This window comes from Canis lupus, chromosome 3, assembly GCF_011100685.1.
Source record: "Canis lupus familiaris isolate Mischka breed German Shepherd chromosome 3, alternate assembly UU_Cfam_GSD_1.0, whole genome shotgun sequence".
Lineage (NCBI taxonomy): Eukaryota > Metazoa > Chordata > Mammalia > Carnivora > Canidae > Canis > Canis lupus.
In genome coordinates this window covers 15,080,352-15,096,359 of record NC_049224.1, presented here as the reverse complement: position 1 = coordinate 15,096,359, position 16,008 = coordinate 15,080,352, and the positions used below count along the sequence as shown (strand labels likewise).

The 16,008-nt window shown below is 35.5% G+C and overlaps 1 protein-coding gene across 4 annotated transcripts in view; it reads right to left on the bottom strand.

The window, feature by feature from the left end:
- The window catches only part of KIAA0825 (uncharacterized protein KIAA0825 homolog), a 382,383-nt gene that overhangs the window by 199,882 nt on the left and 166,493 nt on the right, over positions 1 to 16,008 (bottom strand). For all 4 annotated transcript variants that reach the window (XM_038532321.1, XM_038532323.1, XM_038532322.1 and 1 more), the window contains 2 exons: positions 9,124 to 9,303; positions 4,938 to 5,162 (listed from right to left, as the gene is read on the bottom strand). In XM_038532321.1, coding sequence (XP_038388249.1) covers positions 4,938 to 5,162; positions 9,124 to 9,303 — 405 coding nt within the window. The remainder of the gene's footprint in view (positions 1 to 4,937; positions 5,163 to 9,123; positions 9,304 to 16,008) is intronic.

The following is a 16,008-nucleotide window of genomic DNA, read 5'->3' as shown; positions in this document are numbered from 1 at the left end:
TATTATTGTTTATGTTATTTATGTCTTCACGAATTATCCTTATAAGTAGACTAAAAGCTCCTCAAGAGCATGGAAAGAAACCTCATTGGTCTTTGACTATCCCACAAAGCCAGGCACAGTGTTTTAATCCACTACATACATAATAGAATTTGAAAATTGAAACTGAGTGACAAGTCAAAAGAAGGTAGCTTTGAGTTCTTTGGTAATCTTCACTGCTTTTACTAAACAAAAATAATTTTTAAAAAGTGAAAGATTTTTCAAGATATTTGTGACATTTAAAGAAGTCACTCTGCTCTAAAAACGTACAAAGCTCTTGGAAAACATATGTCTTAGTCTAGTGACTCCACAGAAATTCATGACAACTTAAGAATCATGTTAAAAATGAACTGGAACAATCTTTGCAAGTTTGCAAAATTGGGCCTAATATATATTTGAAAGATCTCATAAGACTCTTGTGTTCAACAAAAATAAGAAATGTAAAAACACCTAGCTCAGTCCCGGGTAAAAAGCAGTTCCTTGATAAATGCTTTCTTTTTATCCAAATGAATATGCTTAGATGAAGCTTAAAATATAAATGAAGCAAATTAAGAAACTCCTTTGTGACCACTCTTTCTTGTATTCTTAACTTATTTTAAAGTTTTGTTGTTCTTTATGTGTTTGTGTCATATACTCCCTAATCTACTCTCAGGTGTTTGACTTGGAGATTGTATCTTGTGCTCTGTTTATACAAAAGAGGGTTTAACTGCAGACACCAAGGAAACATTTGACAATCTAAGTAGATATTAGGTAAAGATTATCAATTTTCTTCACACCTGCACTTATCCTGATATTTTAGAAAATCTGAGGACCCCGGTACTCAAATCCCCCCTATGTTGTTAAAGCTTATGGCAAATTCCAATCAGAACCTTTAGACTAATGACAAATTAATAAACCCATTCTACTAATCACAGGGACTCTGAGTGTGATGAGGTTAATAACACATCAGGAAAGGATCTTCTAAGAATGTCACACACTCATTTTTCTGCCCTTATTTAAATATTTTGGCTTCTATCTAAGCCATGTATATGTTACACGTTGGAAGGGCCAATTTCAGAGTTGACAAAGTGTGAAAAAAATGTATGTCTTAGAGTGGATGTAATGTGATATGAATATTTATGTATTTATTTCTTTTTTCCTAGACATGTACCACTGGCTGTAATAATATATTTTATGCTTATAAAACCTGCAGAAAGGAAATTTAAAATGAATGAAGACAAAATAATATCTTAAGGTTATTTTAAAAATTTTATTTATGGTATAAAATGTCAAAAATTTCTGGATTGAGGATAATGTAATATGCTGTGTTATTTTCAAAATCTGGGTTTAAAACTTCGATACAGTGATTCAAAGGGTAAGTGCTAAGTTCACTTTGTTTCAATACTTGATTTTAGTGTCTGTCATAGGTGAAAAAGCTACTACATGATAGATCTACATTGGAACAAGTGTGTCAGTAATTGTGCTTGTGAAATTACGGCACTTGTTTTTCAATCTCAGCCATCAAATAGGCAAAGGCTGTTGTTGACAATTTACTGATAAATATTCATTATCATGATGTCAATTAGTTGTTCTTGAAAACAAACTGAAAATTTTTTCATTTTTTTATTTTCAAGAAAAATATTTAGCAATCACTGAAACTCTTATTTGGAACATTTTAAATTATGTTAGACAATCCTATGTCTAAGTTAAGTGTGTAGATATGATATTTTTATTTGTGATACTGGTTTTTATAAAACTAATATTTCTGGCTTTTAGAAAATAAACTATCTTAATAACTTCTGTTAGCATTTTATATATTTCTGCCATCAGCTTCTTTCCCAACAATCTGCATGTGCATGATATCATGAATATATTTTTTTCTTGCAATGCTACCTCTGTTTTCTCTCCAAAATCCATTCATTTAAATTTTTTTATTTAACAGTTTTCCAATAAAGCATTCTTTTTATTTAAAAAAGTAATATACTGAGGTGGCTGGCTGGCTCAATGTGACTCTTGATCTTGGCATTTTAAGTTCAAGCCCCACATTGGGTATAGAGATGACTTAAAAATAAAATCTCAAAAAATAAAATTTTAAAAAAGTACTTTTCTGGTACATCTTTCATTTAATTGTTTTCAATGAAATAAAACAACTACTTTGTGTATCTATTCTTTGAAACATAAGGGACCAAATACCCAAGATGAACTATATCTGAAGCATCTGAGCTTTCATTTAACTCTTTGGTAAATCTCACACATTGTATAATTTATAATATGTTTCTTTAAATATTCACTATTTTCTATGTAACGGTATTTACTGACAAAGAAATAAAGAAATGCATTTCGGTTTGTCACCATAGTGTTTTCCATGTTCTCTCATTTTCACTGTTTTAGGAAGGACAAATGTCCCCTTAAGCTAATGACTATTTGTCTTTTAATGGTTAAATATCACTTAAAACATTCTTGAAAACAATTACAGAGGTGTGTCTTCATGTTTTGGATGCTTAGTATTGAAATCTTTTACTCATCAAGACGATTTCCAACTATCTTTAGTTGGTATCTCAAGGTACGATACTTAGGAGGGATTCATGTTTAATAATAATGTATGGGAGGTAATATTTCAAATGGTTTTCCCATATATTTCCTTTTTTAAAATCTTTTTTTGACCAAATCTGATTAGGTCATCATCATTTTACCTTATAAATATGGCTAAGAAAGAACTCATGTCAGGAATAGAAATCAGTATGAGGTTATTGTTTGTTCTTTCTTGCATTGTCAGTATTAGTTTTCACCTGCAGCTGATGTGTTGATCTATGGGAATATGGTAAAGCCACTTGTATGTTTTGTAAGGATTAATTTTGTTAAGACTAGATTCGGAAATACAAAGAACGAACCTAATTCAGTATTATACCCTGAAAACCAATGAAAAAGTAGGCCATTCTTTCCATCGCCCCCCAAAATTGCCCCAGTCAGACCAAGGAGAGTTACAGTGACAATCTTCATATGAAATTTTAATAAAGTTTCACTTCTTTTCTTCTCATACACCGAGAATTATCTTGTACATCCCCAGGGGTGTTTAGAACCACTTAGAACCAATTATAGCAGTTTCTGAGCACCAAGAGGAGGTACCTACTTTATAGTTTATCTTTAGCCTCAACTGAAGTGCTTGGCATATAGTAGGAACTTACTTAGTAAATATCAATTGAATGAATAAGGGACTTAATGTCTAGTCTGTAAATATTGTCTGTCTTACATAATGTAGCAATAATAAAGGTTGAACAATGCCAACCTAAAATAGGGTAGAGATGGAGAATCATGGTATTCTCCTATCATCATATCCACCTGGAATGCACAAAATGGTTTATACAGTCACTTTCCTCCACATTTTTTATAGTGATAGTGACAGTTTTATGGAGAATATTATTTAGTAAGGAAAATCACAAGAACTGATTTCACAAAGTAAGCTTTTTTTGGAACCTGAGGTTCTTTGAAAGATTATGGAAGAATGCAGAACACCTTTAGAAAGCAGAATTGTTCATCAATAGAATGACTTGAAAGCCACAAACAAAATAGCGCTACTCATAAAACATGGTATGTTAACTATAGATTATGCCTCCCGAATTACTCAAAATCTATGAAATATCCAAAAGCTATAATGAAGGAGAGATGGCAACAACTCAGACAAGAACTTAAGTAATGAAAAGCTGACATTTTCCAACTTCAATTAAATGGCTTTACTAGATTCAAAGGCAGTTTAATAGGGCTTGGACAGAATTAAAGCATGACTATGAAAGGTCACAGATAGATAATTGATTCGAGTTTGTAATATAAGGTTGCTGTATAAGAGCCACATTATTTAGGATCTCCACGGAGAAGAAAGAAAGACTAGTCCCTTCGATTGACTTTAATAGGTTCAGTTAGCATATTTTACCATTGAAGGTTTCCTTAAGTTAATGAAAAAATATTCTTCTTTAAAGATTAATATAAAGGGAAAAGTTTTATTTTAAAAATCCTAAAGAAGATTCATTAATATGGCTACATAATACACATTCAAAGGAATCTTAATGCAAAATCATGTAAGTAAGATGAAACCATTTAAGAAGAGAGGACTTAATTAATAAAATAAATGAGGAGTGCCTCGGTGGCTGAGTCCGTTGAGCATCTGACTCTTTGTTTTGACTCAGGTCAAGGCCTCAGGGTTATAAGATGGAGCCCCACGTTGGGCTCCTTGTTAAGCAGGGAGACTACCTGAGGATTCTCTCCCTCGGCTTCTGCCCCCTCTCTAAAATAAACAAGTAAGTCTTTAAAAAATAAAATAAAACAAAATAAAATGAAAAATAGTGTAACTCATGGTTCTAAGATACACTGCCCCTAATAGAAACAATGCACTAAATTCAGAACCATAGGTCCCTGAGGGAAAATACTTGGTCAAAAAATATATAGGTGCTAAATGGTGTGCTATTTTTTACCTAAACACTACGCAAGTAGGTCTGTTAACAAGAGAAAAGAAAGTAATAGTTGGTGGTTGCAGTGGAAAAAACTTCAAGGAAAAATATAAAATTGAACATCAGAACTATCTTCTCAAGAATATGAATTTTACTCAGTAGATTTAAGGTTAGTCATAATCATTGACTACTCTGTGAATACTAACATGAACACAACATATCACAGAAAATTCTGAATTGGTAATTAAATAAAGATGATAACCATTTGAGTCATTTTCATTTCTAGGTTCCTTGGTCATAAGGCTCACAGTAAAAAAAAAAAAAAAAAAAAAAATTACAGGTCCCAAACACATAGAAATGGTGGGAAAAGGACTCATATAGTTTACAAATCTTGTAATTCTTAGAATTTTACTTGATTTTATATCCTGGAAAATTGCTTCTTGGGGAATGTGTTCTTACAAAAAAGAGTGAGAGAGATACCTTTGCTTGATTCTTTCCTTTTAGTTTCTTTTGGAATATAATTCCATTCCTTTGGAATGCTCTCACGCAAACATTCAGGAACACTATGCTTGTTGAGGTTGGTCTCACAGTTTCTCCCAGGGCTCATCATAAATATTATCTGCTGTACAATGTCCTTGACAGCGTCGGTCAGTGCCAATCTCAAGCATCGGATGACCTCTAGCTCAGACTCCAAAAACGTTGAGACTTTAGAATCAGACAGTATGTTATAGTTAGCAGAATCTGGCAATATTTTGTGCCTTATTCAGCTGAGAATTCAGTTTCTCAGTAATCTAGTTTAAAGCTATAGAAAAGGAGAGCTGCTTTTAACATTGAAATCATATAATTAATAAACAGTCCATAAACATTTGAAGAAAAGAGTTTCTTTTTAATAATAAAATGGCAATTCAATTAACAGTGAATAGCAGTATTTGCTTGTGGTTTGGAACTCTAATGGTAGAAATATAAATGGTATGACCTTCTTAGATGACAGCTTGGCAATAATATCAACACTTTAACATTTTACTTACCTGCTAACCCACTTATTCTGTCTCTAGGACTTCATCCTAAGAAATTAATTATAATCATGTAATGTATATAAAGGAAAATTGAAAAATACTCTAAATATCCAACAATTGGTTATTTGTTTAAATAGTTACACATCTATACAATAAAGCCATATATTGTTCAGTAAAAAAATAAGTAAAGGAAAAGTACTACATGCTATTTATATTAAATACACACATGTGCACACAACCACACATAAAAGAGTTAAAAGATGTACTCTACAGTGTTAATGGTGTACTCTACAGTGTTAATGGTGATTATCAATAACTAATGGGATTTCAGATATTTTCCTCTTTCTTTCTTTTTTCTTCTTTTACTTTTCCTTCTTTTGCACCCTCCCTCTCTTTAACTTCTTTCCTTCTTTCTGCCATCCTGCCTTCTTTCTGACTGCATAGATTACCCACAATGACTATGTATTACTTGTGTGATTAATACAATAAAATTTTACTTGTTTCTTAATATGACAGGGAAGTCTTGGGATAACCACTTGAATCAAAACGGAAAACAACGTATATGTTTTTCCCCTCAGAATTTTAGGTGATATTTCTTTTGTTTTAAAGTTCTATTTAGGTAACCTCTACATCCAACATGAAGCTCAAACTCACAATCCAGAGGTCAAGAGTTGCATGACTTCTGACTAAGCCAGCCAGGCACCTTAAGGTATTATTTCTTAAATAACTCAATACATTGTAAAAAGCACCATGCTGCTGGGACACCTGGGTGGCTCAGTCTCTTGAGCAACCAACTCTTGATTTCAGCTTAGGTAGTGACCTCAGAGTCCTAGGATGGAGCTCCACCTGGAGTCTCATGTGAAGCCCTGTATTGGGCTCTGTGTTCAGGGAGTCTACTCTAGCATTCACTCTCTCCCTCTGCCCCTTCCTCCACACTCTCTCTCCCTCTCTCTAAAATAAATTAAAAAAAAAAAGAAAGAAAGAAAAAGAACAACAATGTCAAAGAGGATCCTGGTAATATCCAATATTGAGAGTTTAACTTTTAACATGGTGCAATCATCAAGTCAGTTGTTATTCTTTATGGAAATGGTGGAGGATATAGCAATCTATCTTTTTAAATGATGCTTCAAGACTTTAATTCATTGAAAGGCATAAAGACTCCTTCTTCCTGTATCTGTAATTAATATTTACTTTGGTTGAACTCTTTGGAGTCATGGATTAAATACATCTCAGGTATCTAAAAATTCTAGAAAGCCAGAAATTCCCCTATTTCCTTTTATTAAAAGGTTATGTTTATTGCTTTTAAAACAAAATCAAGGTATTACAAATGATACACAAAATAACAGTCCTATCTCAAAGAATTATTTAAAACCTACATGAATTAATTTGTGGGCACTCGACACATTATGTAAGTATATGTTGTTGTTGTTATTATTATTATTATTATTATTATTATTATTACCTAAGATGAGTTTCCATAAAGTTTACAATATTTTGGTATAGGATGCCTAGTATTCTTTTGATGAAGGGTTCTGAAACAAGTTGAGCATGGGATACTATAAGGGAGGATTCAAGTAACATCCACAGATAACTATGGTAGGGATAAGGTACAGATCTAGCAAAAAGAAAAGGAAAGAAAAAAAAAAAGAAAAAGAAAAGGAAAGATAAGAAGAAGAGAGAATAAAGAAAAGAAAGTAAGTGACAAGCCCTTCTGGTTTCTGGCTCCACATATAAAGAGCTTGGAAGTTATCACTTTGTCCTAACAACAAATAAAAAGCTGAACAGTTGGAAAAATCACCTTCTCTTCTTGGATCTGTAGAGAGGTAAGGACACAAGGCAAACTACTCTCTCCAAGATAGGAGCGATAGAGATGACAAATGCAGGGAGTCACAGCTTACTGGAGTGGAGACTCACAAGCAGAACCTACCATGGGATCTAGTGCCAAGGGAGGAAGTCCGAATTGTAATTGATGAACTGCTGGGGTTCTCAGTGTGGACAAGTCTGAGAGTTAAAACTCCAGGGGGACCCTGTGGAGGCTGCCACACTTCTGTGAGTTTTACCTCTATGAGTTCAACTAGGTGCCCGTAGTAAATGTCAGAGAAAAATCCTCAAGAGCTTCCAGCAAGACGAGAGGAAAAGGAACATTTTGAAATAAGTCAGAGCACTCTGTTCTTAAGGGCTGAGCTCGGGAGAATCTACGAAAATAGACCATAACTCACTGGGATATTATCAGAGCCAAACTGACTTAGAAGAAGAGAAAAATACCCAACTCCATTCCACTCTAGCCATATTCTCCTATGCAAAATGGGAGAAAAAACTGAGAAATGTTTGTGAACTATGCCATCCAGAGGCATAGGCCCACTAAAAGACTGAGGCCTAATCATAGGACTATAGAATGCTTCTCCTCCCCAACATCTCTCCACCATATCACTAAATGCCTCTTTATAGCAGTTATTTTACCCAAAACATCATGTTTGGCTTTCAAGAAAAAATTACAAGACATACTAAAAGGCACAGAATGCAATTTGAAAAGACAGAGCAAGCATCAGAAACAGACATGGCGATTAGAATTATCAGGTCAGGAATTAAAATAACTATGATGAATATGCTAAGAGTTCTAATGGGCAAAATAGACAGCATGCAAGAACAAATGAGCAGTATTTGTAGAGAGATGGAAATCTTGAGAAAGAACCAAAAAGAAATACCAGACATCAAAAATACTGTAACAAAAATGAAGAATGCCTTTCTAGGGCTTATTAGTAGGCTGGACATAGCTGAGAAAAGAAACTCTGGGCTTGAGGATATCTTAATAGAAAAAATTTCCAAGGAAATCTTTTATGGAATTGTAGTTCCCAAAACAACGTATAAAACAGTTTATAGGTCAACAGCCAAAATGTATATGATGTAAATAGTTAATGGACTAAGAGGATAGTTACTAAATTCTTATTCTTTGTTTTCCCAAGGTATTAAGATTTAAAGCCAGGATATTAAGTATAAAATAAAGCAAGAGCCTTTTCACCTGGCCCTGAAGGTGGGGCAACCCATGAACACTTTCTATTCAAATATGCAACCTATTCTGGCTTTAATATCCATTCAAGCTGTAGGCAGAAGACCAGTACAAATGGAAAAGCCTATTATCCCCAAAGGAACCATAGAACATTCTTGCCTTGTAGAAACAGATGCACTATGGTCATAATAACAAACACTTTTACATTTAAAGAAAAATACATTTGAAGAAAAGAAAATTTCGTCCATGAGTTTGTTGAATAAATGCATCTAAGATTCATAAAATACTTATTCATGTGCTACTAATGTCTTATATCCTCAATAGCAAAACATAATCTATGGTAAATATTAAATTAAATTTTTATAAGAGGACACTTCCTAATAATAATTGAAAAAGAAAGTCTGCATCACATAATCCATCTCACAACCTTCCTTCACATTGTCCCAAGTATACTTTAGTTTGATAGGACCTAATGGTTAATGATTCCCAGAAGAAACATTTATCCTGAAAAAAAAATTGTAAGATAAACTTTTATAAATAACAGATTCAGCCAAAGTGACATCAATAAAACTTTCAAAGCATCTTTAAAGATATATTTAATTATCTCTACAACACTTCTTTTCCAAATAGTAAATTCTCATACCTGGACTGTTATATAGAAAGTCCCATAATTGTTCTTCTTCCATGTAGCTCACAAAAACATTTCCAAATATTTGTGGAGAAAAATTGCAATGGTATAATACTTTAAAGATGGATTCTATTAAGCTGGATCCTTGGTTCAGATTGTTGTCTGTATTAGAAGCTTGTTCTTGAATGGTACGATCTTGGAAAGAATAAAACTGATTTATTAAGATAGGTATCAGTAAATGTGATTAAAGTCTTATCACTTGGGGCATCTGTGTCCAACTCTTGATTTTGGCTCAGATCATGATTTCAGGGTTATGAGATCAGGCCCCATATCAGGTGGAGCCTGCTTGAGATTCTTTCCCTCTCCCCCTCTCTCAAAATAATAAATAAATAAATTAATTAATTCTTGTCACCCAAGCATAATGCACTAAAACTGCATTTGATTAATATTTACATAATAAGAGAAATGCCACATTCTTTCAGAGGTAATAGCCTACCTAACCCAATGTTGTTATTGAAATACTTATGATATCTGGGGAGAAAACTGTGCAAAGAGCCACAACAACATCACTCCAAAAGGCAAAGCTAGTTTACCTTTATATCAGAATTCTTTTTCTCTCAAAGAAACAGATTTTTTATTCTTTTTGTTATTTAAAATTAATTTATAGATTCATGCTAGAAACTGTAAAACAAAAAGCCATAGATAAATAAGAAAATTAAAATTGTACCAAATACCCCCAACCAGGATAGTCTATATTTGGTTCAGTGTTTCATTTGTTATATATCACATATACATAAATGAGTATATGTATGCATGACTTGAACACCAAATAGAATTATTCTATACATATTCTTTTGTTATCTAAAACTTGTTTTTAAAGCCAATTGAATCGTTTATTTCTCTTTTTGATTTGTGTCCTGAACATTATTGTATCCTTTATTCAGAACATAAATTTCATGGAAAATTCAGTTAAAAACTTCTGAGAATTATGCTGTAAATTTACAAAGAAGTAAATTTACAAATATTTCTCAAATCCATAGATCCTGTCATTTGAGAATGAAGAGGTTTATTAATTGGTTTCTCAGTAAAACTACTTAAGGAATTCTCACAAAGACAAAGCCACTTTAATTGCCCTTTTCAGCCCTCCTCTGGCTCCATTAGACTCCTTCAAAGATAAGTAATCATAAGCTCCTATACTACTGTATTTATAGGTTGGACTGGAAAGGTGAAATAATAATTTCTATTTTATTTGGACTATTAGCATGATATGCCCAGTATCATAATATGTGAAAATATTTATTGGATTAAAGAGAACATATAACATTGTATTTTAACTATTAATTACACTGGAGTTAAAATAAAATAAAGTGAAATAAATAAACATCATGTGTCTTGTATTTTAAATTTCTTGAGTCTAGATCATTTTGGAATGAGTACATTTCTTCTCCATGCTCATTTTGGAAGCTTATTACTTTTATGTTTCCTCTAGATAATTTTATCTCTGTGATTTGATTTTCATGACCTAGAGAACCTTCCTTGGAATTTTTGCTAGGACTATTGATAAAAGTGGCATTCCTTCTCTACTGGGGTTGCTAAGCTGGTAAAAGTAGGCTGGAAGTTCCTAATGGGTATTCTGGGGAGGACCTGACTGAGAATGAATCCAAAACAGTAAGAAGCAGAACCAAGAGATAGAAAGAATATTCCTGATGATATGACACTGAACACCTGGATCCAGCAATGTCTATATATTTATGTTAGCTGAACCAATACATTCCTCTTTATGTTTAAACCAGGATAATTTGGGTTTCTATCGCTTGCAGCCTAAAGCATAAAAGGTTAAATGACAAAGAGTCATCCATATTTCCATCTTTTTTATTCAGATAGTTTCAGTAGTTCTCTGACCTTCCCACCCTCCAATTCCTCTGACATACAATTATCAGTAATCTTTCATGTCACTCCCCCACATGCAAACCTTCCCTTGTTCCTCCACTTTGTTAGACATTCCTTAGCTTGACAACCAAGAGTTTGTAAAATCTTTTCCCAAATTATATTCCAATCCTTAAATATCCGTTCCACGCAGACTGGTTTACTTGCTCTTATAAATGTTCCCTCCATCTCCTTTTGTTTGTTTATGTTTTTTCACTAATCTAGAACATTCTCCTGCAATAAAATCCTCACGGTTTAATTAATCAGTTGATGTGTCAGCAGTCATCTCACACTAGATGCTAAGGCTTATGCCTTCCAGGGATTTACTGACTGTGTATATGTATATATGTTTGTGAGAGGAGGGAATGAGAGGTATGTAACCAATCATTACAGCAATATAAGGATAAGCAGGGTGGCCATACACCCTGCTCTTCTCCAGGCACTCTGGTTTATGTCTGTTGTCCCAGCATAATTATTACTTGCTTTTAAAAGTGTCCGAGTTTAGATGACAAATTATTCAATCACCTTAAGTCTAAGTGGTTTGAGTATCAGGCACTGTGAAAACACAGAAGATGATGTTTTAAACTTTTTTCAGAGAACACAGAGGAGACCATGTATCAGCTAAGTCTTTAAGGAGTAGAAGTTTATCAGCATGAGAAGGCTGAGGTATGAGTACTTTCCAGCAACAGAGAAGGGTTATTGTAATGATGAGAAGGCAGGTAGCTACTGGTAGTACAGCTGAAGTGTGCCAGGTGTGAGGGAGGTGGGAGACGAAGCTAGTCAATCAACACAGCATGAATAATCTAAGGCTCCATGAACCATGCAGTGACAGTACAGTTGGAGAAAGGGGGTGGGATATGAGGAATAATTACAATAAAAAATAATTATTATTGTTATTACCATATAAACCTGTCAAGATGCCTCAATGAAATATGACTTTTTATTTTTCTCTATTTTCCTTTGCCCTGAAATAAAGTAATCTGTTTCTGTTTACTTGCCACAGAGGGTTTTGTTATTGGAAAAGCACAAATAGACTGAAGTCGGTTGCCCTTCTAGGTAAAAAAAAAAAAAAAAAAAAAAAAAAAGGAAGGAAGGAAAGAAAACTAAATCTTTTGAATTGTTATTTGAACTACATGAAAGTCATTTTTTTTATAGGCCAGAAAGTTAAAATATTGGCACTACCATATGATATCAAAGTAGAATAGTGTGTGTCCTGGTAGGTGGCTCTGAAAGTGGAGATGCTCTGGGACTGGAAAGAAAAGCCACTGGGTGTGCAAGGAGGAGCACCTGCACTTTGCTCGCTGATAGTGCCCAGGGAGGTGGTCACAGTGGGGCACCGAGGGAAGCCGGCTCCCTGCCACAGGCTGTTGGCCTCATCTGAGTTTTCAAGCCCCACTTGCCTGCTGCACCGAAGAACCAGCTGGACAGGGAATAAAAGCTGTCTCTGCAGTAGCTAGGTGCCCTGGTCACCGATGATCAATAAAAGTCCCTCATGAGGGACCACCCTGGGACAGGGGGAGGAGCCCTAAAAGTAGTGCTAAATAGTACCAACTTGGTAAGATGGGTCTCAGAATTTTCTTAACACTGATTTGCAGACAATAAGTGATTTTTTTTTATAATAAGTGATTTTTATATGTTTTATTTATTTATTTATTTTGGATATGTCTTATATATCTGACTTTATGAATTGAGGTTTCCACAGCTCTCTAAAAGTAAAGTTACTATTCGTGAAGTACTTACTGTATGCTAAACATCCCACGAACTGCTTTATATCTCATTTCATCTTCATCATACTGAGTGCTGATGATCCCAGTTTTATGGATGAACACAGTAAAGTTAAGTAACCTGCCCTGGGATCACAAAGGGAGTAAGAATTTGCCTGTGCTGTTTACATTAAATTAGAATCGCAAATGTTTCAAATGTGCCAAGTTTTTGACAGTCCCCTCCGAATGCAGATATTTGGCATGGGGTAATTTACTGCCTTTAATGCAAAATACTTTAATTTCTTATAACATTCTACAATTTCACACACATTATCTCAGTACATCTTATTATCGGACTTTGTAAGACTGTGCACCTTGTCTGTAGGCATCTTCCAACAGCACCGGGAGCAGTGCTCTGCTTTAATGAAGGTTTTAATACTAACGAAGGAAGAAAAAAAAAAAGGAGAGGGGAGAAAGAGATCTTTTGAGTATTTTTTGCTGGGTTTTGGTCCATATAGAAATTGGATTTTTTTGGAATGACATTTACCTCCTGGTCACAATATTCAAAGATTTTTTTCCCCCCAAGCTTGTACCTTTCCTAGTTACCTTCCCCAGAAACCTCTCTTCTCTCTAGACTTCCTCCTGGCTGATGGGGAACAGAGGGGGCTAGCTGAGCACGGAGCACAAGCTGACACTCCATAAATGACACACCTCTCCCCCAGGGTGGGATATGTGTGACATTCCTCGGAAAGTTCCCAACATCTTAATGTTAATGCCTTGCTAGAGGGAAAACAACCTTTAACCCGATGAAGTATCTTGTAGGTCCTCTTTAGCATATGAAAATCCTTTTGAAACCTCCCTTTTCCTGACCGCTCCCAAGTCAGCAGGTATATAATCAGCCACCTCTCACAAGCCCGGGGCAGTGGCTCTTCCAGCCCCCGGGAGCCTGTCCCTGTGCTGTTATAAAAACTGCCATTTTGCACCAAAGATGTTTCAAGAATTCTTTTCTGGTCGTTGGCTCCAGACCTCACCCCACCAAACCTCACCCATATTCTAAAACTACATCAATGGCCATGCTCTCCTGGTTTCACGGTGCCTCATCCTTTCTATAGCTCTTTCTCTTTTATCATCTTGAGCCAGGTTGGCAAACTTTTTCTATAAAGGGCCAGATGGTAAATATTTGAGGTTTTGCAAGCCATTTGGTCTCCGTCTCAGTTGCTCAACCCTGCTGTCATAACATAAAACCAGTCATAGACAATATGTGAATGCAGGGTCAAGGCTGTAAATAAAACGGTTTACAGGAATAGTAGTGAGAGGGAGAAGTGGCATTGGCCCATAGAGGCTCCCCCAGAACCTTGGCCTCAGTCTTCTTTGGACCTCACTGCTTTACACAGTCTAGCTTAGCAATTCTGTTATCTTTTGATTCCAGAGACTCCTTTTGTGAAGAAGTTTTCAAATCCATCACCTCTAGCTCTAAGCTGCCCCTTTCATGTTCCTTGCTGTATTCTCTATTTCTGCCTAACACCCCACCATTGTCTATTCATCTCCAAGTTCAATGCCTTACCAAATTTTACTCGTCCTCTGAATTGTTAGATGTTATAAACTATATTTCTCCCCTCATCTCCCTTTCCATAATGAATCAAATGTTGACCTTTTAAATTATTTATTTATTTATTTATTTATTTATTTATTTATTTATTTATTTATTTAAGTAATCTCTACACCCTACATGGGCCTCAAACTCACAACCCTGAGATCAAGTTTCATGCGCTTCCAACTGAGCCGGTCAGGTGCACAGTTGGACCCCCCCTTTGTGTGCCTTCTCTTCTCCTAACACTATTAATACAGCTTAGGCTTTCTTTACCTCTTGTTTTAATCAACACACTTCCCAGAATATACATTAAATCTAACTCCTCTGGATCCCTTTTAAACTCCTCCATAAGCCATGCTTCACAAATCCACACTTTCCTATTACCTCCAATATTCCAAGGTAATTTCTAAGTCAAACTTCACCCACTGTCTGAGAAGCTCTGGATGGAGAGTGAGCCTCAGCAGATTCTAGATGTTTCTAAGACCTGTTTCCTAAAAACCTGGTGAAAACCAATACTTTAGTGAGGCATTCAGGCACAAACCTTGGCTTTCCTTAGCATATGAATTTCCTATACCGCTGGGATTTTCCTCTGAGTTCTTTCATTCTCCTATCTCTCATTCCTTTCAAAAAGACTCAGCTACAGTTCTATTATTTTTGCCTTCTTTTTCAATTAGTCCCTTCCCTGCTCCTCTGCATGCAGGTCTAGTCCTATCCCTTTTCTTTCCCTCTGCCTTCTAGACCAGACACTTGTTTATTTGATGTAAAATCCTCTACGTGTGTCTTTATAGAGTTTTCAGTCATCAAGGAGTTGTAGATATACCTAAAGCATCCATTGTTCAAACAAATGTCACCCTCTTGGCCTCCTCTCCCTCGATGTGTAATTTTACCCAAGAGGTATTTTCCCATCAGATCTACAACTAACCTTATTGTTGCGCACCCTTATTGTTCTCCCCTTTAATATGAGCCGCATTTCTGTCTTTCTCTATGCCTCAAGGTAAGGAAGGAGAGGGGACTCTTTCAGTGGTGAGCTTGGGGCCCCCCTGACCACAGGGAGTTGCATTCTCGCCTGCTCTCCCTCTCTGTTGAGTCCATTAGGATTGGTTCTGCCATTGTGTTCAGCTCTGTTGGTGGTTTGGGAGGTGGTAAGGGGGCAGCTAGGGCAGTTGGAGGGACAGAAGGATCAACTTAACTCTGGAGAACAGTGTAAGCAAGCCATATTTAAAGCCATATTTTCTGACCCAGGCTTTACCAATAATAAAGCTGCTATTTTGAATTCCATCTGCCTCTCCTTTATCTATCAAATGTTTTATACATCCTAGAAACAAATATAAGATTTGAAACAGATTGCCTTTTCAGTAATACTGAAGGGCCCTTTTCACTGCAGACATTATTGAGAACTGAACTTGTTAAGGCTTCAAAGGAAGGGTGGTATCAGGCGAGCAGCTCCACCACCAACCCACCAGGAGACTGTTTATTGCTACTGAAGATTTACACATACATGGTACACTAGCACTCTGCTTTCCAAGACTGCTTAATTTTTACTTTCTACAAAAATGCTGTTAATGACAAGCTCCTGCTGAGTCACTAAAATGGATTTGGCAGCAATGTTGTTGAAGAGAGTGCCATGAGCTGAGGGATGCTGAATTAACCAGGCTATAACAGAGCATCCCTAACCAAAGG